This window comes from Anabrus simplex, chromosome 3, assembly GCF_040414725.1.
Source record: "Anabrus simplex isolate iqAnaSimp1 chromosome 3, ASM4041472v1, whole genome shotgun sequence".
Lineage (NCBI taxonomy): Eukaryota > Metazoa > Arthropoda > Insecta > Orthoptera > Tettigoniidae > Anabrus > Anabrus simplex.
In genome coordinates this window covers 26,797,798-26,817,130 of record NC_090267.1, presented here as the reverse complement: position 1 = coordinate 26,817,130, position 19,333 = coordinate 26,797,798, and the positions used below count along the sequence as shown (strand labels likewise).

General features: G+C 39.2%; 1 protein-coding gene across 1 annotated transcript in view; it reads right to left on the bottom strand.

Moving 5' to 3' along the window:
* Positions 1-19,333, bottom strand: part of Vps35 (Vacuolar protein sorting 35) — a 180,117-nt gene that overhangs the window by 156,069 nt on the left and 4,715 nt on the right. The window contains exons 3-5 of the mRNA XM_068226569.1: positions 8,790-8,913; positions 1,465-1,662; positions 990-1,185 (exon numbers count right to left, since the gene is read on the bottom strand). Coding sequence (XP_068082670.1) covers positions 990-1,185; positions 1,465-1,662; positions 8,790-8,913 — 518 coding nt within the window. The remainder of the gene's footprint in view (positions 1-989; positions 1,186-1,464; positions 1,663-8,789; positions 8,914-19,333) is intronic.

Here is a 19,333-nt window from a genome sequence, read left to right as displayed (position 1 = left end):
TTAGCATGGTAGTCAATTTGTGCAGAACAAATTGTACACTGCCTACTGGTGCTGGGAAGTGATTATGCAAAATGAATGAAAAACTTGTGCATTCGCACCGAGCATACCTCTGTCTCTCCCACTTCCTCCTCCTTCCCTTTCGTCCCCTGATGTACAGCAATAGGCAGCGGCTGGCTCTCTGGCAAGTTTGTCAATCTTAATTGCGTGCCCAGAAGTAACAAAGTAACCTCATTTTCTCGAAAAGAAAATTTGCTTCGCCAATCCGACTGCACCATCGTTCTTACCATAACATAAAGAGCATCCCTGATTTTTTTTGGTCGGTATAGTTCTGATACACCCTGCAGATTCAAATTAATTGGTATCTAATTCTCAAGTTGTAAAATACTCAAACTCGCAAATAACACTGTGTTACTACATAAGCATCAACCAGCAGTAGCATTAGAAACAATTACAATTTTAACTAACAATCAAACAAAGTGTAACACAAAAAAAATCAAGTTTCTGGAATGTATTTTTAAACTGCGTTCTAGTTAACTCCTCCAACTTGGGGACTGAGTGTTTTTGTTTGTCCCTGTACAAACCTCTTCGTATTCATGTAACACACCACACTAGCAACCACCAAAGAAACAAGCAATACCGAATACATCCCTCCACATAGGGTTGCTGTCACGAAGGGCATCCAGCTGTAAAACAGAGCCAAGACCACCTGGGTGATACAGCTTGCATCCGTGATGCTATCAGGGTGTAGAAAAAGTGGTGAAAGAAGAATATTATTTATTGTATTTTATAACTTAAATTTTGGTTCATTATATTCATATTCTTTAAAAACATGTAAGTGTTACACTTTTTTGTGCCAGCAATGTATTATATTACAGATAACAATGCTTGCAATGGTGATTGGATCATTACAGAAATGATATAACTTCTAATGACCACAAACTAATGACTGTATGTAATATTCCCTTTGGAAGACACGAAATCAAACTCACCTTTCTATATTTGTCAAGGTTGACATTCTCAAGTTGTGACAGTCGAACGAGATTAGTCCCAACCAAGATGCGTAGTTCTTCTCTCTCACGTTCCCGTCTTTCCCTGTCACGTGAATGGCCTTGGTGCTGCATGCGAACCCACAACTTGTTCATCTCCGCAAAATTCATCAGGACGAAATCAATCGAGTCACGGACCTGCAGAATTAAGTAATGGTCATCATCTCTATCTAATTCACTAAATCAAATCAGTTTTTTCATATTAACCCATAAAAACTAAAACTGTCATTAACAACATTACAGTCATTTCCAAGAATATCATCTTGTATGCTGCATACTGGACTAACAGGAACATTTCAATATTTGGTTCCACAACAAAATAAATAACCTTTCCGATTATGATCATGCAGCATTCCATCACCAGCGATATATAACAAATATGATTAACTAATTTTAAAAAATATAAGTGTTACTTCCAGTGCCTTCTGCTTCGTCAGCTGCCTCCGCGACATCAGGTAACACATTACGAGTGCACTGTAGCAGATAATTTCGGAGAAAAAGTCCTCGTAACGGATGCTGGACACCCCGACACATCTCCACTAAGTCTTTAAGAAGGTCACGTTTTAAACATGTATTTGTTTTAATGTACACTAGTCCAACAGTAATCAGCAAATATCTGGAAATAGAAGATAATTTAGTATTCAATTACAACTAGAGTCTACAACTGAAATGTATCATCAATTGAAATTACACAATAAAACAAGGCAACATTATGTTATAGTGTATATGATTTAGCTTGTAATTATAGCTGGATTAGAATGAATACAAAAACTCAACCTTTCAAAGCTTGAATTTAAAAAAAAAAGGGGCAATGACATCACTTCATAAATGTTCGTTAAAAATGACTAGAAGAATAATTCTGTACCCCTACATCAGATGTAGCAAGGCAGATTTACAAGAGAGCAAACAAACTAAACTTGACAACCTCTGTTCAGGATCCTGCAAATGTCCTTATTGACCAGAATACCGTAGTGCCAAAAAAGTGGATATTTCCAGAAACCAACTCTATAATTTGAATAATAATCAACGTCAGTACTTCTACCCTACTGTATCTTAGGTCAAGAGCACAAAAAAACATTTCAGCCATGAATATTGGTAGAAAAAATTAAATTCTTCATTATTGTTTCTTCAAGTTCCTGTAGATAACAGCAGTTATAAACCTTACATTACATGAAAAATGCCTAGTAATTTGACTTTGAAATAAGAAGTAGGAAAACAAACTACATTTTGAGGTCTAAATTGTCCCAATTTGTTGAATTGTGCATTAGATTCCTGTATAAATCATGGAAAACTGACAAAATCCATTGCAACAACTTGAGGTGGTCCATGTACTTCTGTGTAATTACGGGGTTTATTTTCTTTCTCATCAAAGGAAGCTACTTTGATGGAGCAATATTTTGTCTTTTGTTCCTGTTTTAGTCAGATGTGCCAACTTTCAAAAGTCAAAAATCAGGAGATTTTTTTTTGCAGCATATCCCGGCATGTTACGACAGATCATTGATGACGTTAACTTTGAAGAATGTTTAACACATTATACTACTCCATTACATAATTTTTCTTATTTATTTATAAATACTGAAATATTGGATGTATCTGAGCTTTAGAACATATGACTCTTCACTGAAAATGCCTTAGGGCCCCCATACACGATCAAGCAATTTGTGCAACAAAGGGTTTCGACAAACATTTTGATGGTGTATGGCACATACTGACTAGTTGCACAACTGTTTGAAAGAAAACGGGAGAGATCAAAATAACTTGTGCAACACTCTCTGCTTGACAAGCGGTTTGAACGTCTATGGCAGTGTTTAACGACAGTTGGCCGTATGAAGACCTTTCCTGTATCTACACAAGTCCGTTTTAGTATGGCGTCAACGAAAAGTGCTAATTAAGGATTCTGGCGAGAGTTCATCTCAGTTTATCGCTAGTTGCCTGAACTGTGGAAAGTGAAGAGTGAAGTGTATAAAAATAGAAATATGAAAGATGCGGATTATGAGAAACTGGCAGAGAACATGAAGGAGATTGATGCCAAAGCAGATAAGAGTCCTAGTGCGTACCAAAATTAATACCCTTCATACTTTGTACTATAGAGAACTTAAAGTCAATAGCAGCAAAAAATCTGGTGCAGGAAGTGAACATGTTGTGTATGTACCCAATTTATGGTATTTCACCGATATAGATTTTCTGCAGGACCTGGAGACTCAAATACAAATCCATTCTAAGATAGTTTCTGTAATATACTGCAGAACTTATTTATAACTGTGTTCTTCTTCAACCATTCCTTCATCCATAATCTCTGCTTTGTTGCTTTCTTTTCCGTCAAAGAAGCAATAATTATTGTGGCACAAGCAGCTTCTGTGTCGGACATCCTCTCCCAAGAATTTCAAAAATGAACAGAGGTTTGCACAAACCACAGCACCGTGTATGTAGCAAAGTTTGCGCAAACAGGACGTTGCACAAACCCTTTGTTGCGCAAATTGTTTGATCGTGTATGGGGGCCTTTAAGGCCTCTTCATAAATTTCTGAGCTAGATTTATGCTCAAAGTACTGGCCTTGTTTGGGTTTTAAGGTTTCATTTTCTTTTTCTTTTTTTTTTTCTTTTTTTTGCTAGTTGCTTTACGTCGCACCGACACAGATAGGTCTTATGGTGACGATGGGACAGGGAAGGGCTGGGAGTGGGAAGGAAGCGGCCGTGGCCTTAATTAAGGTGCACACCGGGCGAGTTGGCCATGCATGTAGAGGCAGGCGAGTTGGCCGTGCGCGTAGAGGCGCGCGGCTGTGAGCTTGCATCTGGGAGATAGTAGGTTCGAATCCCACTATTGGCAGCCCTGAAAATGGTTTTCCTTGGTTTCCCATTTTCACACCAGACGAATGCTGGGGCTGTACCTTAAGGCCACGGCCGCTTCCTTCCAACTCCTAAGCCTTTCCTATCCCATCGTCGCCATAAGACCTATCTGTGTCGGTGCGACGTAAAGCCCCTAGAAAAAAAAAAATTTAGGTACAGCCCCACTGGTGTGAAAATGGGAAACCACGGAAAACCATTTTCAGGGCTGCCGACAGTGGGGTTCGAACCTACTATCTCCCGAATACTGGATACTGACCACACTTAAAGGTTTCATTTTTGTCCAGAATTGCTTTTCAGGAAGCTATGAGATGAATTGAACTTTTATCCTTATAAATATGCTTAAGAAAATTGTTTCACAGTTGGCATTGTTGCGTAGAAAATGAAAATAAAAAGCATTACGTTAGAGATTCTGTCATCACCACCAGCTGATTGCATCTGTCTTGCCAGTGCCCACTGAACATCAATTCTCTCCAGCTACTTAAAGAATGAGGAAAAACCTGGGATTTTTAAAAAACACAGGAATACCAAATCTGCTCTCAAAATTGGGAGATAAGACTCTGCGATCAGGAGAGAAGAAGGAAGGACCAAAAATAGGGAGTTTTCTGTTTAAATTGGGGGAGTTAAACAGTTAGTTAATGGATTTGAATGTTTCTTCATTCACTGATGATATCTGTAGAAGAATTTCTGGGCTGTTGTTCGTAAGTTGCATCCAATCAACTTCTGACAAGATTTTCTCTTTCCTTTTTCTTCTCTTCTTCCTTTCCACTCATGGAGACACATTTTCTTATGTAAGTGAAGCAAAATCCTTGAAATCCTTGAACTCCAACTCTATCACTTCTACACAGTTCTTTGCAGAGCCACACGTTCGAATAAACTGCACCCAATCTCTTGGTACAATGATTTAAAAATTCTTCAGATTGGATTTTTTCTCTCCCATAATCATTACATGGACATAATCTGCCTCCACATGCGTGTGTCCTGTCCTTTAAGCAGGTTCTTGTGTCGAACTGTCTGAATATCTTTTCATGTGGCTATTGCTAGACTAGTACAACCCTTGTAAGGCAGACCCTCCGACAAGGGTGGACGGCACATACCTTGTATAGGAAACTACATGTTATTGTGGTGGAAAATAGTGTTGTGTGTGGTGTGCAAGTTGCAGGATGTTGGGGACAATACAAAGACAAAGTCCCTGAGCCAAGATAATTAACCATTTAAGGTTAAATTTCCCAATCCAGCCAGGTACCAGGGCGTTCTGAACCAAAGGTCACTGCACTGACCATTCAGGCGAGGAACCGGACATTGTCTGAATTGATTCTGCTTCACTTAAGAGCCATATACAGTAGAACCTCTGTTATCCAGAACGCTTTTAACCAAAATGACCGAAAATACCGAAAACATAACTACACGGCCAACTCGATCAGTTCAAAAAGAATAGTGTGATGTAGGCATACAGTATATGCATTATGGAAAATTGCTTCTTCTAAACATGTGGAATAGTCTGCGTTTATAAAAATGCTTTGTTAACATCGTATATACGAGGCGTGTTTTTTAAGTAAGGTCCGTTTGAAAATAGTACACAACGAAAGGTTATTTCAAAAAAGTAAAGTTATATTCAGAAAGTACATACTTCACTATTTTTCGACATAGTTGCCAAGTTTGTTCAAACACTTATCATACCTCGTAACCAATTTTAAAATACCCTCTTCATAGAAACTTGACGCCTGCTCCGATAACCAAGAGTTCACTGCCGTTTTCATATCGTCATCATTGTAATGGTTGCCACTGAGGTGATGTTTGAGGTGGAGGAACAGATTGTAATCGCTCGGCGCAAGATCAGGACTGTAGGGTGGGTGGTCTAAAACTTCCCAGCCAAAACTGTCCAATAAATCACGGGTCTGACCTGCAGTGTGAGGTCTTGCATTGTCATGGAGAAGGACAATTCCCTTTGTCAGCATGCCGCGTCTTTTGTTTTGAATCGCTCTGTGTAGCTTTCTCAGGGTTTGGCAGTATGCTTCTGCATTGATAGTGGTTCCTCGTTGCATGAAGTCGACCAACAAAACACCATGCCTATCCCAAAACACCGACGCCATGATTTTGCACTGGGACAGAGTCTGTTTGGCCTTCACCTTTACAGGCGAGTGTGTGTATCTCCATTCCATGCTCTGTTGCTTTGATTCGGGCGTGATATGCGAAACCCATGTTTTGTCTCCAGTTACGATCTGACTCAAGAAGCCGTCACCTTCTTCGTCATAATGAGTCAAGAACTTCATCGCACACTCAAATCTTTGATTTTTGTGGTCCTCTGTTAGGAGTTTCGGGACCCAATGGGAGCACAGTTTCCTAAACTTTAGGTGTTCAGAAACAATGTTGTAAAGCACTGATCTCGACACGTCAGGAAATTCATTTGAGAGACCTGTTATTGTGAAGCGCCTGTTCTCATGAATCTTCGCTTCAACTGAAGCCACCAAATCGTCCATAATCAAAGAAGGGCGACCGGAGCGGTCCTCTTTATTATTATTTATGTTTCATATTCCGTATTGATTGGATTCAATGTAATAGATAAGAAAAATGTTCCACCGATCAATACATTTATTGTGGATGAATTACTACACTAGTACCGGTTTCGACCTATCTTGGCCATCATCAGCTAGCACACCAATTTTACAGTCATTAGATGAATTACAAAGAAGTTACTTAAGAACATCCGGATGTCTGATAAAAAATGGAAGTAAAATATATTGCAGTATGTTGCGTTAAAATGGCTCTGATTAAAAGTAGTGATGGTTAGAATAAACTAAAACCTATTGATTGAGCATGGACATGAGTACATAAACACATTAAAATATATATGCCACATCATAAGACACAAAATATATAGCACATTAAACACATTAAAACATGGTATATTTAAAAACGTCTATTAAAATTTGAGTTCATGTTGCGTTGCATTCATTCTTCAATCCTCTTGTGGTTCTTGTGTTGGTTAAGTTGAATATCGAGAATGTTCTATAGTTGATATACTTTGCATTGGTATGTTATGAGAACTCTTGTCAGTAAAAATTTGAAAATTGAGTTGATGTAGCAAGATAGGTTTTAATATCAGAGTAGTTGGTGGTGACACTTCTCTCGTCTATGTACGTTATATGGTCGTTATTGTTGTTGCTGTGGAGGTTGTGTACCGATACGTTTGGATATTTGTTGTAGACACTAGTAGTTCGTAGAGAGCACAACAAATATCCAAACGTATCGGTACACAACCTCCACAGCAACAACAATAACGACCATATAACGTACATAGACGAGAGAAGTGTCACCACCAACTACTCTGATATTAAAACCTATCTTGCTACATCAACTCAATTTTCAAATTTTTACTGACAAGAGTTCTCATAACATACCAATGCAAAGTATATCAACTATAGAACATTCTCGATATTCAACTTAACCAACACAAGAACCACAAGAGGATTGAAGAATGAATGCAACGCAACATGAACTCAAATTTTAATAGACGTTTTTAAATATACCATGTTTTAATGTGTTTAATGTGCTATATATTTTGTGTCTTATGATGTGGCATATATATTTTAATGTGTTTATGTACTCATGTCCATGCTCAATCAATAGGTTTTAGTTTATTCTAACCATCACTACTTTTAATCAGAGCCATTTTAACGCAACATACTGCAATATATTTTACTTCCATTTTTTATCAGACATCCGGATGTTCTTAAGTAACTTCTTTGTAATTCATCTAATGACTGTAAAATTGGTGTGCTAGCTGATGATGGCCAAGATAGGTCGAAACCGGTACTAGTGTAGTAATTCATCCACAAATGTATTGATCGGTGGAACATTTTTCTTATCTATTACATCGGAGCGGTCCTCATCAAGGACATCGTCACGGCCATCTTTGAATTGTCGTACCCACTTACGCACTTTGCTTTCACTCATAACAGTATCACTGTACACTTCGCAAATCTGTCGAAGAATTTCTGCAGCAGACAGGTTCCTTGCTGACAAAAACCGTATCACTGACCGAACCTCGCATGCGGCGGGCGAGTTGATAGTCAAACATTTTTAAAGCATAGAACAGCACCGTACAGGTTAGCTACAGAGCTGAAACTGAGCACAGTTGTTCCCGAGGCATGCCAGTACACGACGCACGCGCTCGTTGCGATATGCGCACGAACTACTAGTGTCTACAAAAAAGCGGACCTCACTTAAAAAACACGCTTCGTATATTTTCTTCATTTGCTTTAATCTAGAATGCCAAAAAGTTCCTTAACTAAAAAATTATATTTTAGTTATTAGCAGAAATGTTCATTATCCAAAACCACCTCCCCACCTTTATTCTGGTTAACAGAGGTTCTACTGTAATTATAAGTAGACACAACCACCAAGTTTTGATTCTGAGCAACACACTCATTCGATCATACTGTTGTTTCTTCTGTACCTCCAATGGTACTCGTAACTGCTTTTATGATTCTCAGAGATGCCGCGGTGCAGGCATTTTGCCCCAAGGGAGTACTTTTACAAGCGTGTAAATCTACCAATCTGGAGTATCAGAGCACCTTCACGTACAAAACAGACTGGGGCGGGATTGAACCCGCCAACTTGAGCTCGGAAGGCCATCCCTCTTGCCATCTGGACAACAATGTTTCACGCAACACAACCTGCAGAGAATTCTGAAAGGGTGGTCTAATTCAACCAACATTATAGCATTGAAAACAGTTTCTTGAAGAATTAGAGCATAAAAACTCCAGGTAAAAGAAAATGTTTATTCTCAAAATTTCCCAAATCAAATGTATTTTCAAAAATAAAGATAATGTTCATTAAAATACTGAATGGTAAAATGTACTAATCTCAAAGAGCAGAAAATTACAAGGAGAACTTACAACCGAGGAACAATATTGCCAGCATACTGCACAAGCTCATACAAATCCGTGACTTTTCTGCCTTTCTGGAACTCATCCAAGAGGTATAACTCTAAATGACGAAGTTCATCTGTGATGGCCATATCTAATGCACAGAGTCAAGGAATATATGTACAACAAAGTGCAATACAATAGGCCTTAATCAATACATACATAATCGCATACATTACAAATATTCTGAAAATGTTCATTATATGCCAACATCCTTCAGCATTCAACCTGCCGTCTCTGTGAATGAACAAATTAACTACTTAATAATAATATTAATAATAATAATCTATCATAGTGTAAAAAACATGTCATGGGACAAAGATGTGCCAATGGAAGCAAAGGAAACTATGTACAAGTTGTATTACGTACCCATAACAAGTTACGGAGCAGAATCTTGGACAATGACAAAGAAGGATGAGAGTCGAATACAGCCAGCCGAAATGAAGTTCTTGAGGATAGAAGAGTAGAAGAGACGAAATAAGGAATGAGAAAATCCAGGAAGAAATTGGAGTCGAAAAAAATGACAATAGAGAAGAGCCGACTAAGATGGTTTGGGCACATAAAATGAATGAGTGACGAAAGAATGCTGAAAAAGGTGATGGAAATGCAAATGAAAGAAAGGAGAGGCCATGGACGACCACGATTGAGATGGAAGGATACAATCCAACGCAGTATTATAGAAAGAAACCTGGACTGGGACATAGTGTTGGAGGAGGAGTGGTACAAAGACTGAAGAAAGTGGAGAGGAATCATATTTGCCCCTACCCAACTACTGCTGGATAAAGGGAAATGATGATGATTAAGAACCTTCATCATCATCATCTATATCTATGGCTTTAGGTAATGTGTGCAGGCATTTTAATTTGATGCCATCACCCAGGCTGCTTGCATGTCAATTTCAATGTTTTGTTTTACTCTAACACATGGTAGAAAACATATCTAAGGCTCAGTTTTTAATTAATTTTGTCGGACAAACACTAAATGTGTCATCTTTTACACGCAAACATCAAAGAACATGGAGTGCCAAATGGACTTTTTTCTTCCACCCTTCAAATATCTGACTACCTCTGCTGGGCTGGAAACAATTCCTTACTACAGGGAGAAATACCAGATAGAGGAAATCAACATAGTAGGTCTAATGATTGGAGCAAGGGGAACGATTCCCGCTTTTGCCGCTAATTTCTGGAAAAAGATGTCTCTGCTAGTTACAACGTTGTGGGAGATTGCCATCATATCCTTAAGGGGCTCACTGATAATTCTAAGAAATCACTGTTATAATTAGGTTACCTTCAACATTTCTCAAGTACAGTATATCCATTTCTCTTCTAAAAATAAATGTAAAAGTATACTTTGTCGCAAGGCAGCCTCTGCATGAGAGGAAGTATTTCATAACATAAAATAATCTGTTAACGATCTAAATTATATCTAAGAGTGGTTGAATGAACCACTTTTTAACTGCAGGATGCAGCCATAACCGATTCTACAACTCTCATCATGGAAATCTTAAATATACTCGTACGTGTGTTCATTTTTTGTCATTTACCTATATCTGTATATCACATGGTCCCAACATCTAAATGAAATGGCGTATGGCTTTTAGTGCCAGGAGTATCCAAGGACATGTTCGGCTCGCCAAGTGCAGGTCTTTTGATTTGACTCCCGTACGCGACCTGCGCGTCATGATGCAGATGAAATTATGATGAAGAGGACACATACACCCAGCCCCCGTGCCAGTGAAATTAACCAATGATGGTTAAAATTCCCAACCATGTCGGGAATTGAACCCGGGACCCCTGTGACCAAAGACCAGCACGCTAACCATTTAGTCATGGAGCAGGACCCCAACATCTAAATAATACCATTTCTCAGAACTGCACAACACTCCCTTTCAGCATTCAAACATGTTTGGAATGGAACTGACGTGAACAAGCTTTTATGGTATACCTGCCTCAACACCCCTATCAAACCACTGAATAACTTGTTTGTTCCTCTCCATTACTTATATTTTGTCTTTGGATTCCTTTCTTCCATCTGTGTTTATCCTGTGTCCCTAGCCATATATTCATCTTTAATCCTTCTTGTCTCTTCCCTTTAATCGTGCTTATCCATCTTTGTTCTTAACCTTCCAATTCCTTCTTTTCTTTCCCTAGTGGTTTAACGTCACACTAACACATTGAAGGATTTTAGTGATGCAGGAATGGGAAAGCAGAGAAAGTGGACAAGTCCTTAATTTGCCTGGTATGAAAATCAGAAACCACAGAAAAATATCTGCAGGGCTGATAACTGTGGGATTCGAACCCACCACTTCCCAAATGCAAACAACCTCACAGCTATGCGACCCGAACCATATGGCCAACTCACTCAGTCCTTGTCCTTTTGTATTTTAATGTTTGTCCTTGTCTCCCTTTTCTGCTGCTCGCTGACCTGTCATAGTGTTTACCCGATCATCTGATCCTACACGTCTTCAGTAATGTGTCCATTATGTCCTTCACCAATCCAATTTAAATTTTTCTTTAATTTTGTGTGGCTATTTCTAGCAGAGTGCAGCCCTTGTAAGGCAGACCCTCTGATGAGGGTGGGCGGCATCTGTCATGTGTAGGTAACTGCGTGTTATTGTGGTGGAGGACAGGGTTATGTGTGGTGTGTGAGTTGCAGGGATGTTGGGGACAGCACAAACACCCAGCCCCAGGCCACTGGAATTAACCAACGAAGGTTAAAATCCCCGACCTGGCCGGGAATCGAACCTGCAACCCTCTGAACCGAAGGCCAGTACGCTGACCATTCAGCCAACGAGCTGGACACCAATCCAGTAAAGGCAAATCATCCCATTCTCTGCTTTCCTGTCATGGTTGTATTTTTATCTATGGTCAAAGAATAATAATATTCAGTACTAAACAATAATTAGTCCCATTCTTTAAGCATCCGAGCTTCCTGTTACAGCACCACTAATGTTGTCGTGATAGTGCAGTTCATTTACCAACCAACAGGGCATAATGACATACAATGCTGCAGGTTCCCAATGTCTTTGAATGCCTGCCAGATCCAGAACTCCCAATGAGGCAGATCTATTTTAGACTTGTCTCTGTCAAGTAGAGCATGCTTATGTAACAGCTGATTCACTGTTGTCACCTCTGAATGTCTTACATGTCTGGTCATGGTAATCAAACCACTTTCATGCAAGAGCTACTTTCACACTCCAGAAGCTGCCAGTAATGGCATGGAATATATTTTATAAACATTTTTATATACTCAAGACCTTCCCTGACTGTGTGCATTCACAGTACTATATGACTGATGCTATGAAAATGCAACCAATGTACATTGATAGCTATGAAATGTCACCAACCTGAGTATCATTTACACATCCTATGCAATGTCTGCCCAAATCCATCTTTTGTGTGAAATACAGTGTGGGCCAGAGCAAGTTTAATACTTTAATTTTCCCTCATTTTTTTTTTCCTTCCAATGGCCTTAAGGTACAACCCCAACATTTGCCTGGTGTGAAAATGGGAAACAACGGAAAAACCATCTTCAGGGCTGCGGACAATGGGGTTCGAACCCACTATCTCCCAGATGCACGCCCCTAACCGCACGGCCAACACGGCTGTCCCTCATCTTTGAACTATCGTAAGGTAACCGAGGTATTAACTATGACAGTAACACCATTCCTAGTACAACCAGTTCAAGTAAGTGTTGCTTGTAGGGCTGGCAGACTGATGTATAACACAATCTTCTGGCTTGGTAAGGAAGCGATAGGAAACTACCTCATTCCTCGTGTCCCTTGTGCACTACCTTAGTGACGCGCAGACTATATCTACGGCAACTTATGATGGATCTGTGGAGGATCAAACTAGTCTCTGGACTGACAGAAACTTTACATGCATACAAATGTACATTTATAATGCGATTAGCATAAAGGCTGTTGAAAAATCTATATATATATATAAAATAAGAGTTTTGTCTGCTCAGAATTTGAAAAGAATGGTACTTCTGTATCGGTCATGTCCACAGTAACAAGGAAATGCACTTTTTTACTTTTCCGTAATTTCTGTCTGTCTGTATGTATGTATGTACACGCATCACAAGAAAACTGGTGAGAGAATTTAATGAAAATCGGTATGTGAAGTCAGAGGATGAGCCACTACAATCTAGGCTATAAATCATTTTACTCACGCTGAGTGAAATGGTAGTTTAGGGGAAGGCCTAAAATGTAATTCTCAAATATTTATATTATTAGTGGTCATATCGATAAATACTACATAACGAAAGTTATATAGAATTAAATTTCCGATCATTTGTTATACACTGTTAATGCACCAGCTTTGATAACAAAGATATTCACAAATATGTATTTTTGTTGCCAAGTCCATATCAACGCCGAGCCACGAGAAATTGGGTTAAACAGAATTTAATGGAAGTCGGTATATTGAGTCGGGGAATAAGAAACTACAGTTTAAGATATAAACAATTTTATTCACCCTGGATGAAATTGTAGTTTAGGGGAAGACGCCTAAAATTTAATTTTTAAATACTGTACCTATGTTATTAGTCCTATCGAAACGTACTACATAACAGAAGTTACAGTATAGAGAATACAATTTCCAACCATTTATGTTTTATTCAGTTTTACCGTACCGACTATGAAAGAGTGGTATTTGAGAGTCGGAAGAAAACAATGTGAAGGCCTAAAATATTGAAAGCGCATAACATGCATCAACAATAACATTACGTTGACCATTGTTTGTGGTGATGTTCTTTGTCTCTTATGCTGCCGCTCAATTCCGATAGATGGGATTACTGCTGTGTATCGAGTATAACAGCCTGACTGAATATTGGCAAGAAATAGCTGGGAGTTAGAAAACTTTCTTCTTTAGCATGACATTCCTCTGGTTCATACATTTTCTGATACCGTACTACTGATACGTTACTCACTGGTTCATCACAGTATTCCAGCTATTCGATCCCTACTCTGACGCGCTGTTTTGAAGGAGCAGTGTGCACTCTTAAGGCAGAGGGCTCACGTAGTAGTAGTAGTAGTAGTAGTAGTAGTAGTAGTAGTAGTAGTATGGCCTGATCTAGAATTACAATTTAGGCATATTCCAAATTATAGCACCACAATTCACTAAATAACTCAAAATTCAACCCTGAAGAGAGCCATTTCTTAAAAAGAACTTCTTTCTCTTCACTTATTAAATTCTACATTCATTTTATTCAAAATTAGCAGTGAAAAGGGGGTTTCTCCTCTGGCTTGGAGGAAAAAATTGCCTCCAAGTCAGATAGATTTTTCCGCTGCCAGTGTAGTGAATTGATATTTTCCGAATCATCGGGTACTCTCCACTATTCGACCCCCCACCGTCCGAAAAAAAGGACTAAAAGTCCACGGATCACGGCTGTCTGCGGCCTGGTCATTCCAGCTCTGGAACTTTGGACTGTTAGATCGGGAGCGTAGTGTTCGTTAAAAGTGGGAAAATGTGTGGGTTTTCATTTGATCGAGTATTTCATGTGAAATCATTGCTTTTACTCGCACTATTACTACTGATGTCATTGTAATGACCTATGTTCATTTCTGTTGGGAAAACCACTAACACAGTTCTTCTGAGGATTTAAAAAGGCAGGTGGAGAGTGTGTGTCTGCCATTATAATGCAATTCCCCAACCTGATTGCAACTGATGATAGGCAAGCGGGCCTACCATTACAATGAAAATTCCCAAACGCAGTCTTCATATGAAAAAAGACATTTGGTGATTTTCCCGTCGCGTTTCCAGTATAACGTTAAGAGATATCGTCCCCACTCTGGCAAACTAGCGAAAGTGACAAACTGGGGAATCTGGGAATCTGTAGTGCTGAAGTTTTGGTCTAGATTTTATTATTTATATATTGTCTACCCTCTGACAAAGTCTCACATCTGCAGCTCATTCTGTATGGCTAACACATAAAACCAATCATTAAATATAAAAACTGATTTTACATGAGTAATCACAACTTCTTTCAGCTCTCCTAACATTTGGACAATTTGCAGATTCGTTAGTTTGCCAGAGTAGGGACGATATGCAATTTAATACAGTCTTGCTCACAACGTGTACACTACCTAACCTACAATTCTGTGTACAATGTAGAATTCCGTAGTGAAGCACGGGTACATCAGCTAGTCATACATAAATTTAAAACAAATAGACTGTACTTGAAGTCAGGTGATGCAGGATATATCGCACCTCTGCAAGAATACTGACAACTCAAAAATGGAAGTTTCCAAGAAAACAGGTTAAAAGTTTAGAACACCATACATATCAACTCGAGGATATTTTATCAGATTATTTCTCAACTTCATTCTCCTTTCCCCTCATCCAGCTGCTACTGGGTCAGGGCATTTATGGCACTTCTCCACCTTCCTCTCTCCTTCCATCATTTAGTCACAGACCAGGTTCTTCTTCTTGCACTCCTCTTTATCCACCTTATTCTACGTCTCCCTCTCACTCTTTTTCCCTTGAACTTTATCTCCATCATCTATTTTGGCATTCTTTCCTCCTCCATCCTCTTTAGATGTTCAAACCACCTTAGTTTATTCCTTATCAATTCTCGCATTCATGTTTTCCATTCCGACCTTTCTCACATAGTCATTTCTCAATCTGTCTTTACTATCATACTTCTTAGCTATTTCATTTCGCTGGCTTGAGTTCTACTCTCCTCCCTACTTGTCACTATCCAGGTCTCAGCTGCATGTGTCAATATCAGACTAATTCTACATGATAAAATTTACCATATATTATATCACAATTTCAATGAAATCACAACAAAGAACTGTCAATATTCCTGATCGATGATGTTCAGCATGCTGAAATGGTATAACGGCATTTGTGGTTTTATAGCAGAAAGAAAGGATTTGCACGTATCACAGTTTTCTAGCTTGAAAGAGTGATTATTTTTGGATATGGTGTATATCATAACTAAAAATGACATTTTTTGGGTTGTGCAGTGGTGTGATATCACATATGCCTCAAAGGAACTGGGTGAAAATTGCTTCCAAGATCATGTATAGAACACCATACACATCAAATCAAGGATATTTTTTATCAGATTATTTCTCAACTTCATTCCAAACCATTCTCTTCTACCCACTGTTTTCTTCACACAGCTGCAACAGTCTTGCTTTTATCATTGTTATTAGTTCCTTGCCAATGCCCTGTATGCTGTTGTATGCCTTTCCTAAGTCTATAGAAGTCATTACTATATTCTTCCCATATTCACAGCTCTTTTCCATGATCTGTCTCGGAACTAAACTGGGTTCCACTGTTGACCTTCCACTTCTGAATCCAGTAGGAAAGTATTCATCAAAAATCAGTACACAAACATCAAATCCAACCTCTGTAATTCATAGAAGATGGCAATATCAAACAACAGTATGTATCCAAAGTCTCATCACATCAGTCATTCACCTCGCACCACACGATTAGCCTAGTTTAGAACAATGAGACTGGCATAATTACTCAAATACTGACCCAATCTACAGCAATGACTGCTACAGCAATCTACAGTGTAATGTATGTATTTTTCATGTAAATGTTATGCTGAGTGCTATACTTGTAATTTTGCCCATCATAGTGTTCATAACACTGATTATAATGTATATGGCAATTATTAGACTGGAACTTAAACCCAGCTGGTAGCCATGATGGTTAAGGTGACAAGTCTATATGGTCTGACACCATGGTAAACCAGTTCGAGCCCCATTGGTTGAGAAAAATGTCACGACCAGAATGTTGGCCACCAGGGTAGGAGAGGTGGTGGTATACAATTTCTAATCACGAGATTGCGTGCAAAAAGCCTCTCTGAAGTGTTCACGTGGAGTAAGGACACGCTATGTGCTGGCACTGGGTTTCACACTCTCCCTTCCTCTAACATCATTCATTTAATCTCATTTAGTCCTCTGATGAGGTTGACATCAGGAAGGGCATCCGATCATAAGATCTTGCTGTGAAGATTCATCTGACTTCATATCTGACCCCGTAGAGAAACGAGACAAGGGTTGGAAATACTGTACATTGGAGACTGGAAACCCTTCTAACTCTTAAGTCTCTGATTTGATTGAGATTTGGTACAACTTCAGTAAGAATGTTTTATTGAGCCATATCAAAATTAGATGCCCAGTCGAATATTTAGCACCCGATTTGGGGTGTCAAAGTTTACTCAATTAACCACCACGTAGACAGGAGTGAGCTGCAGGAAGCAGGTAGAGGCGGGGAAGTAATGTGTGTGCACGGCAGAAAGTGTGACAGCATGGCACATGAACTGACCGGCTGCCCCGCTTCTACCTGATTCCTGCCGCTCACTCCTGTCTATACAGTGCTTTAATGAGCAAACTTTGACACTCTTGAACAGGTGCTAAATATATGACTAGGCATCTAATTTTGACATGACCAAATAAAGCATTCCTACTGAAGTTGTCGTACTAAATCTCAATCAGATCGGAGACTTACAGACAGAAGGGTTTCCTTGTCAGTAAAACCGCCTCGATTTTTTTAAAATTGGCTTTATGTCGCACCTACACAGATAGGTCTTATGGTGATGATGGGACAGGAAAGGCCTGGGAGTGGGAAGGAAGCAGCATGGCCTTAATTAAGGTACATCCCCAGTATTTACTTGGTGTGAAAATGGGAAACAACAGACTTGAATTTGTTTAATATTTCATCAATTTAAAAATAAATCTTTATGAATACTTATTTTAATGTTTTGGCCTTTTGCTGTCTTTCTTTTATATGTAAGAGCCTTTATTGCCTTGATTACTTGCCTTTATTAGGACGCTTTTTCTTGTGGTGCATTTAAGGGATGGCGACTGTGGGGGTCCAAAAACAGAACTTTTTTTTTTTTTGCTAGTTGCTTTACGTCGCACCGACACAGGTCTTATGGCGACGATGGGACAGGGAAGGGCTAGGAGTAGGAAGGAAGCGGCTGTGGCCTTAATTAAGGTACAGTCCCAGCATTTGCCTGGTGTGAAAATGGGAAACCACGGAAAACCATTTTCAGGGCTGCCGACAGTGGGGTTCGAACCTACTATCTCCCGAATACAGGATACTGGCCGCACTTAAGCGACTGCAGCTATCGAGCTCGGTAAAAACAGAACTGGACTATGATTCTTATGAAAAATTTAAAAAAAAAAAAAAAAAAAGGTAAACTCATGTCCTCATCTTGAAGTGGTGTAGCTCTTTTCAGGCACACTCCCAATGGAGGTGAACTGAATAATTTCTGACAGTACTGGGAATCGAACCTGGACCCCCGAGGACATCAGCTAATAACACTAACCGTCACTCTAGGAGGCAGACTTATGAGAACTGAAAAGCAGTATGAGTAACCAATGAAAGTTCCAAAAACAACAGAATTTTTTATTTTGTTGTAAGATGCAGCTAAAATGTTATTGAAAATACTTGAAATCGTACCCCGCCTGGTAGCCATGATCTTTAACATGTCATACCTTTATAGTATGACAGCATTCGAGTCCCATTGGTGGAAAAAACTTTCACCATCAGTATGTTGGCCAGCAAGTTAAGAGAGGTGATGTTACAATTCCTAATCATTAGATTTCATGACAAAAACCTGGGTTCAATTTCAAATTCCTCTGCAGTGTTCATATGGAGTGAGGGTAGCACTTCACTGAGTATTCTTACTTACACAGAAAAATGGAAACAGATTATATCTATCTGGGAAGTTCGACCATTTTCTATGTTCCTATTGGCTGGAGCAGTTTGCTATTGCCTCCGATAAAGCTCACATGTGTGACCACAGGGCTGCCACATTCAGAGAAAATAACAAAACCACTAAGTTTGAAAGTGACATGATGTGGCCGAATATATCTGCAACAAGTCATTGTTTATGTAGAATATACAATTGTATAGTATATATTGTGTATATTTGTGTATTTTTCAACCGAGCGAATTAGCTGCACAGGTACAAGGATGTAACTGTGAGCTTGCATTCAGGAGATAGCGGGGTCGAACCCCACTGTCTGCAGCTCTACAGATAGTTTTCTGTGGTTTCCCATTTTTACACCAGGCTGTACCTTAAGGCCACAACTGGTTCCTTCCCACTCCTAGCCCTTTCCTACCCCATCGTCACCATAAGACATATCTGTGTTGGTGTGATGTAAATATATTATATTTAAATGTTTTTTATTTTAGATTAATAACTATCGTACTTATTATGGGTTTTTGTAATTTGGCGTTATGCTATTGCTGATCCTAAATAAATAAAAATACTAAAAAAATATTAAGTACGGAAGGAGTGAAATTCACATTTTTGCTAGAGATCTAATCCATCAATCAACCAACGAACCAATACCGATGGTCTGACACTAGCCCATACAGTCACAAGGTATACTAGTGACCCATGGGCTGCTACCTGGCTCTAATATTTTTCCCCAGACCAATGGTCTTGTCACTAGTTGCACCTAAGTTGGTAGCCTTGAGTAGTGTGTTATGACTTTGTGCAAGCCGTGCCATGTTGGATTCCTAACCTCTCTTTTG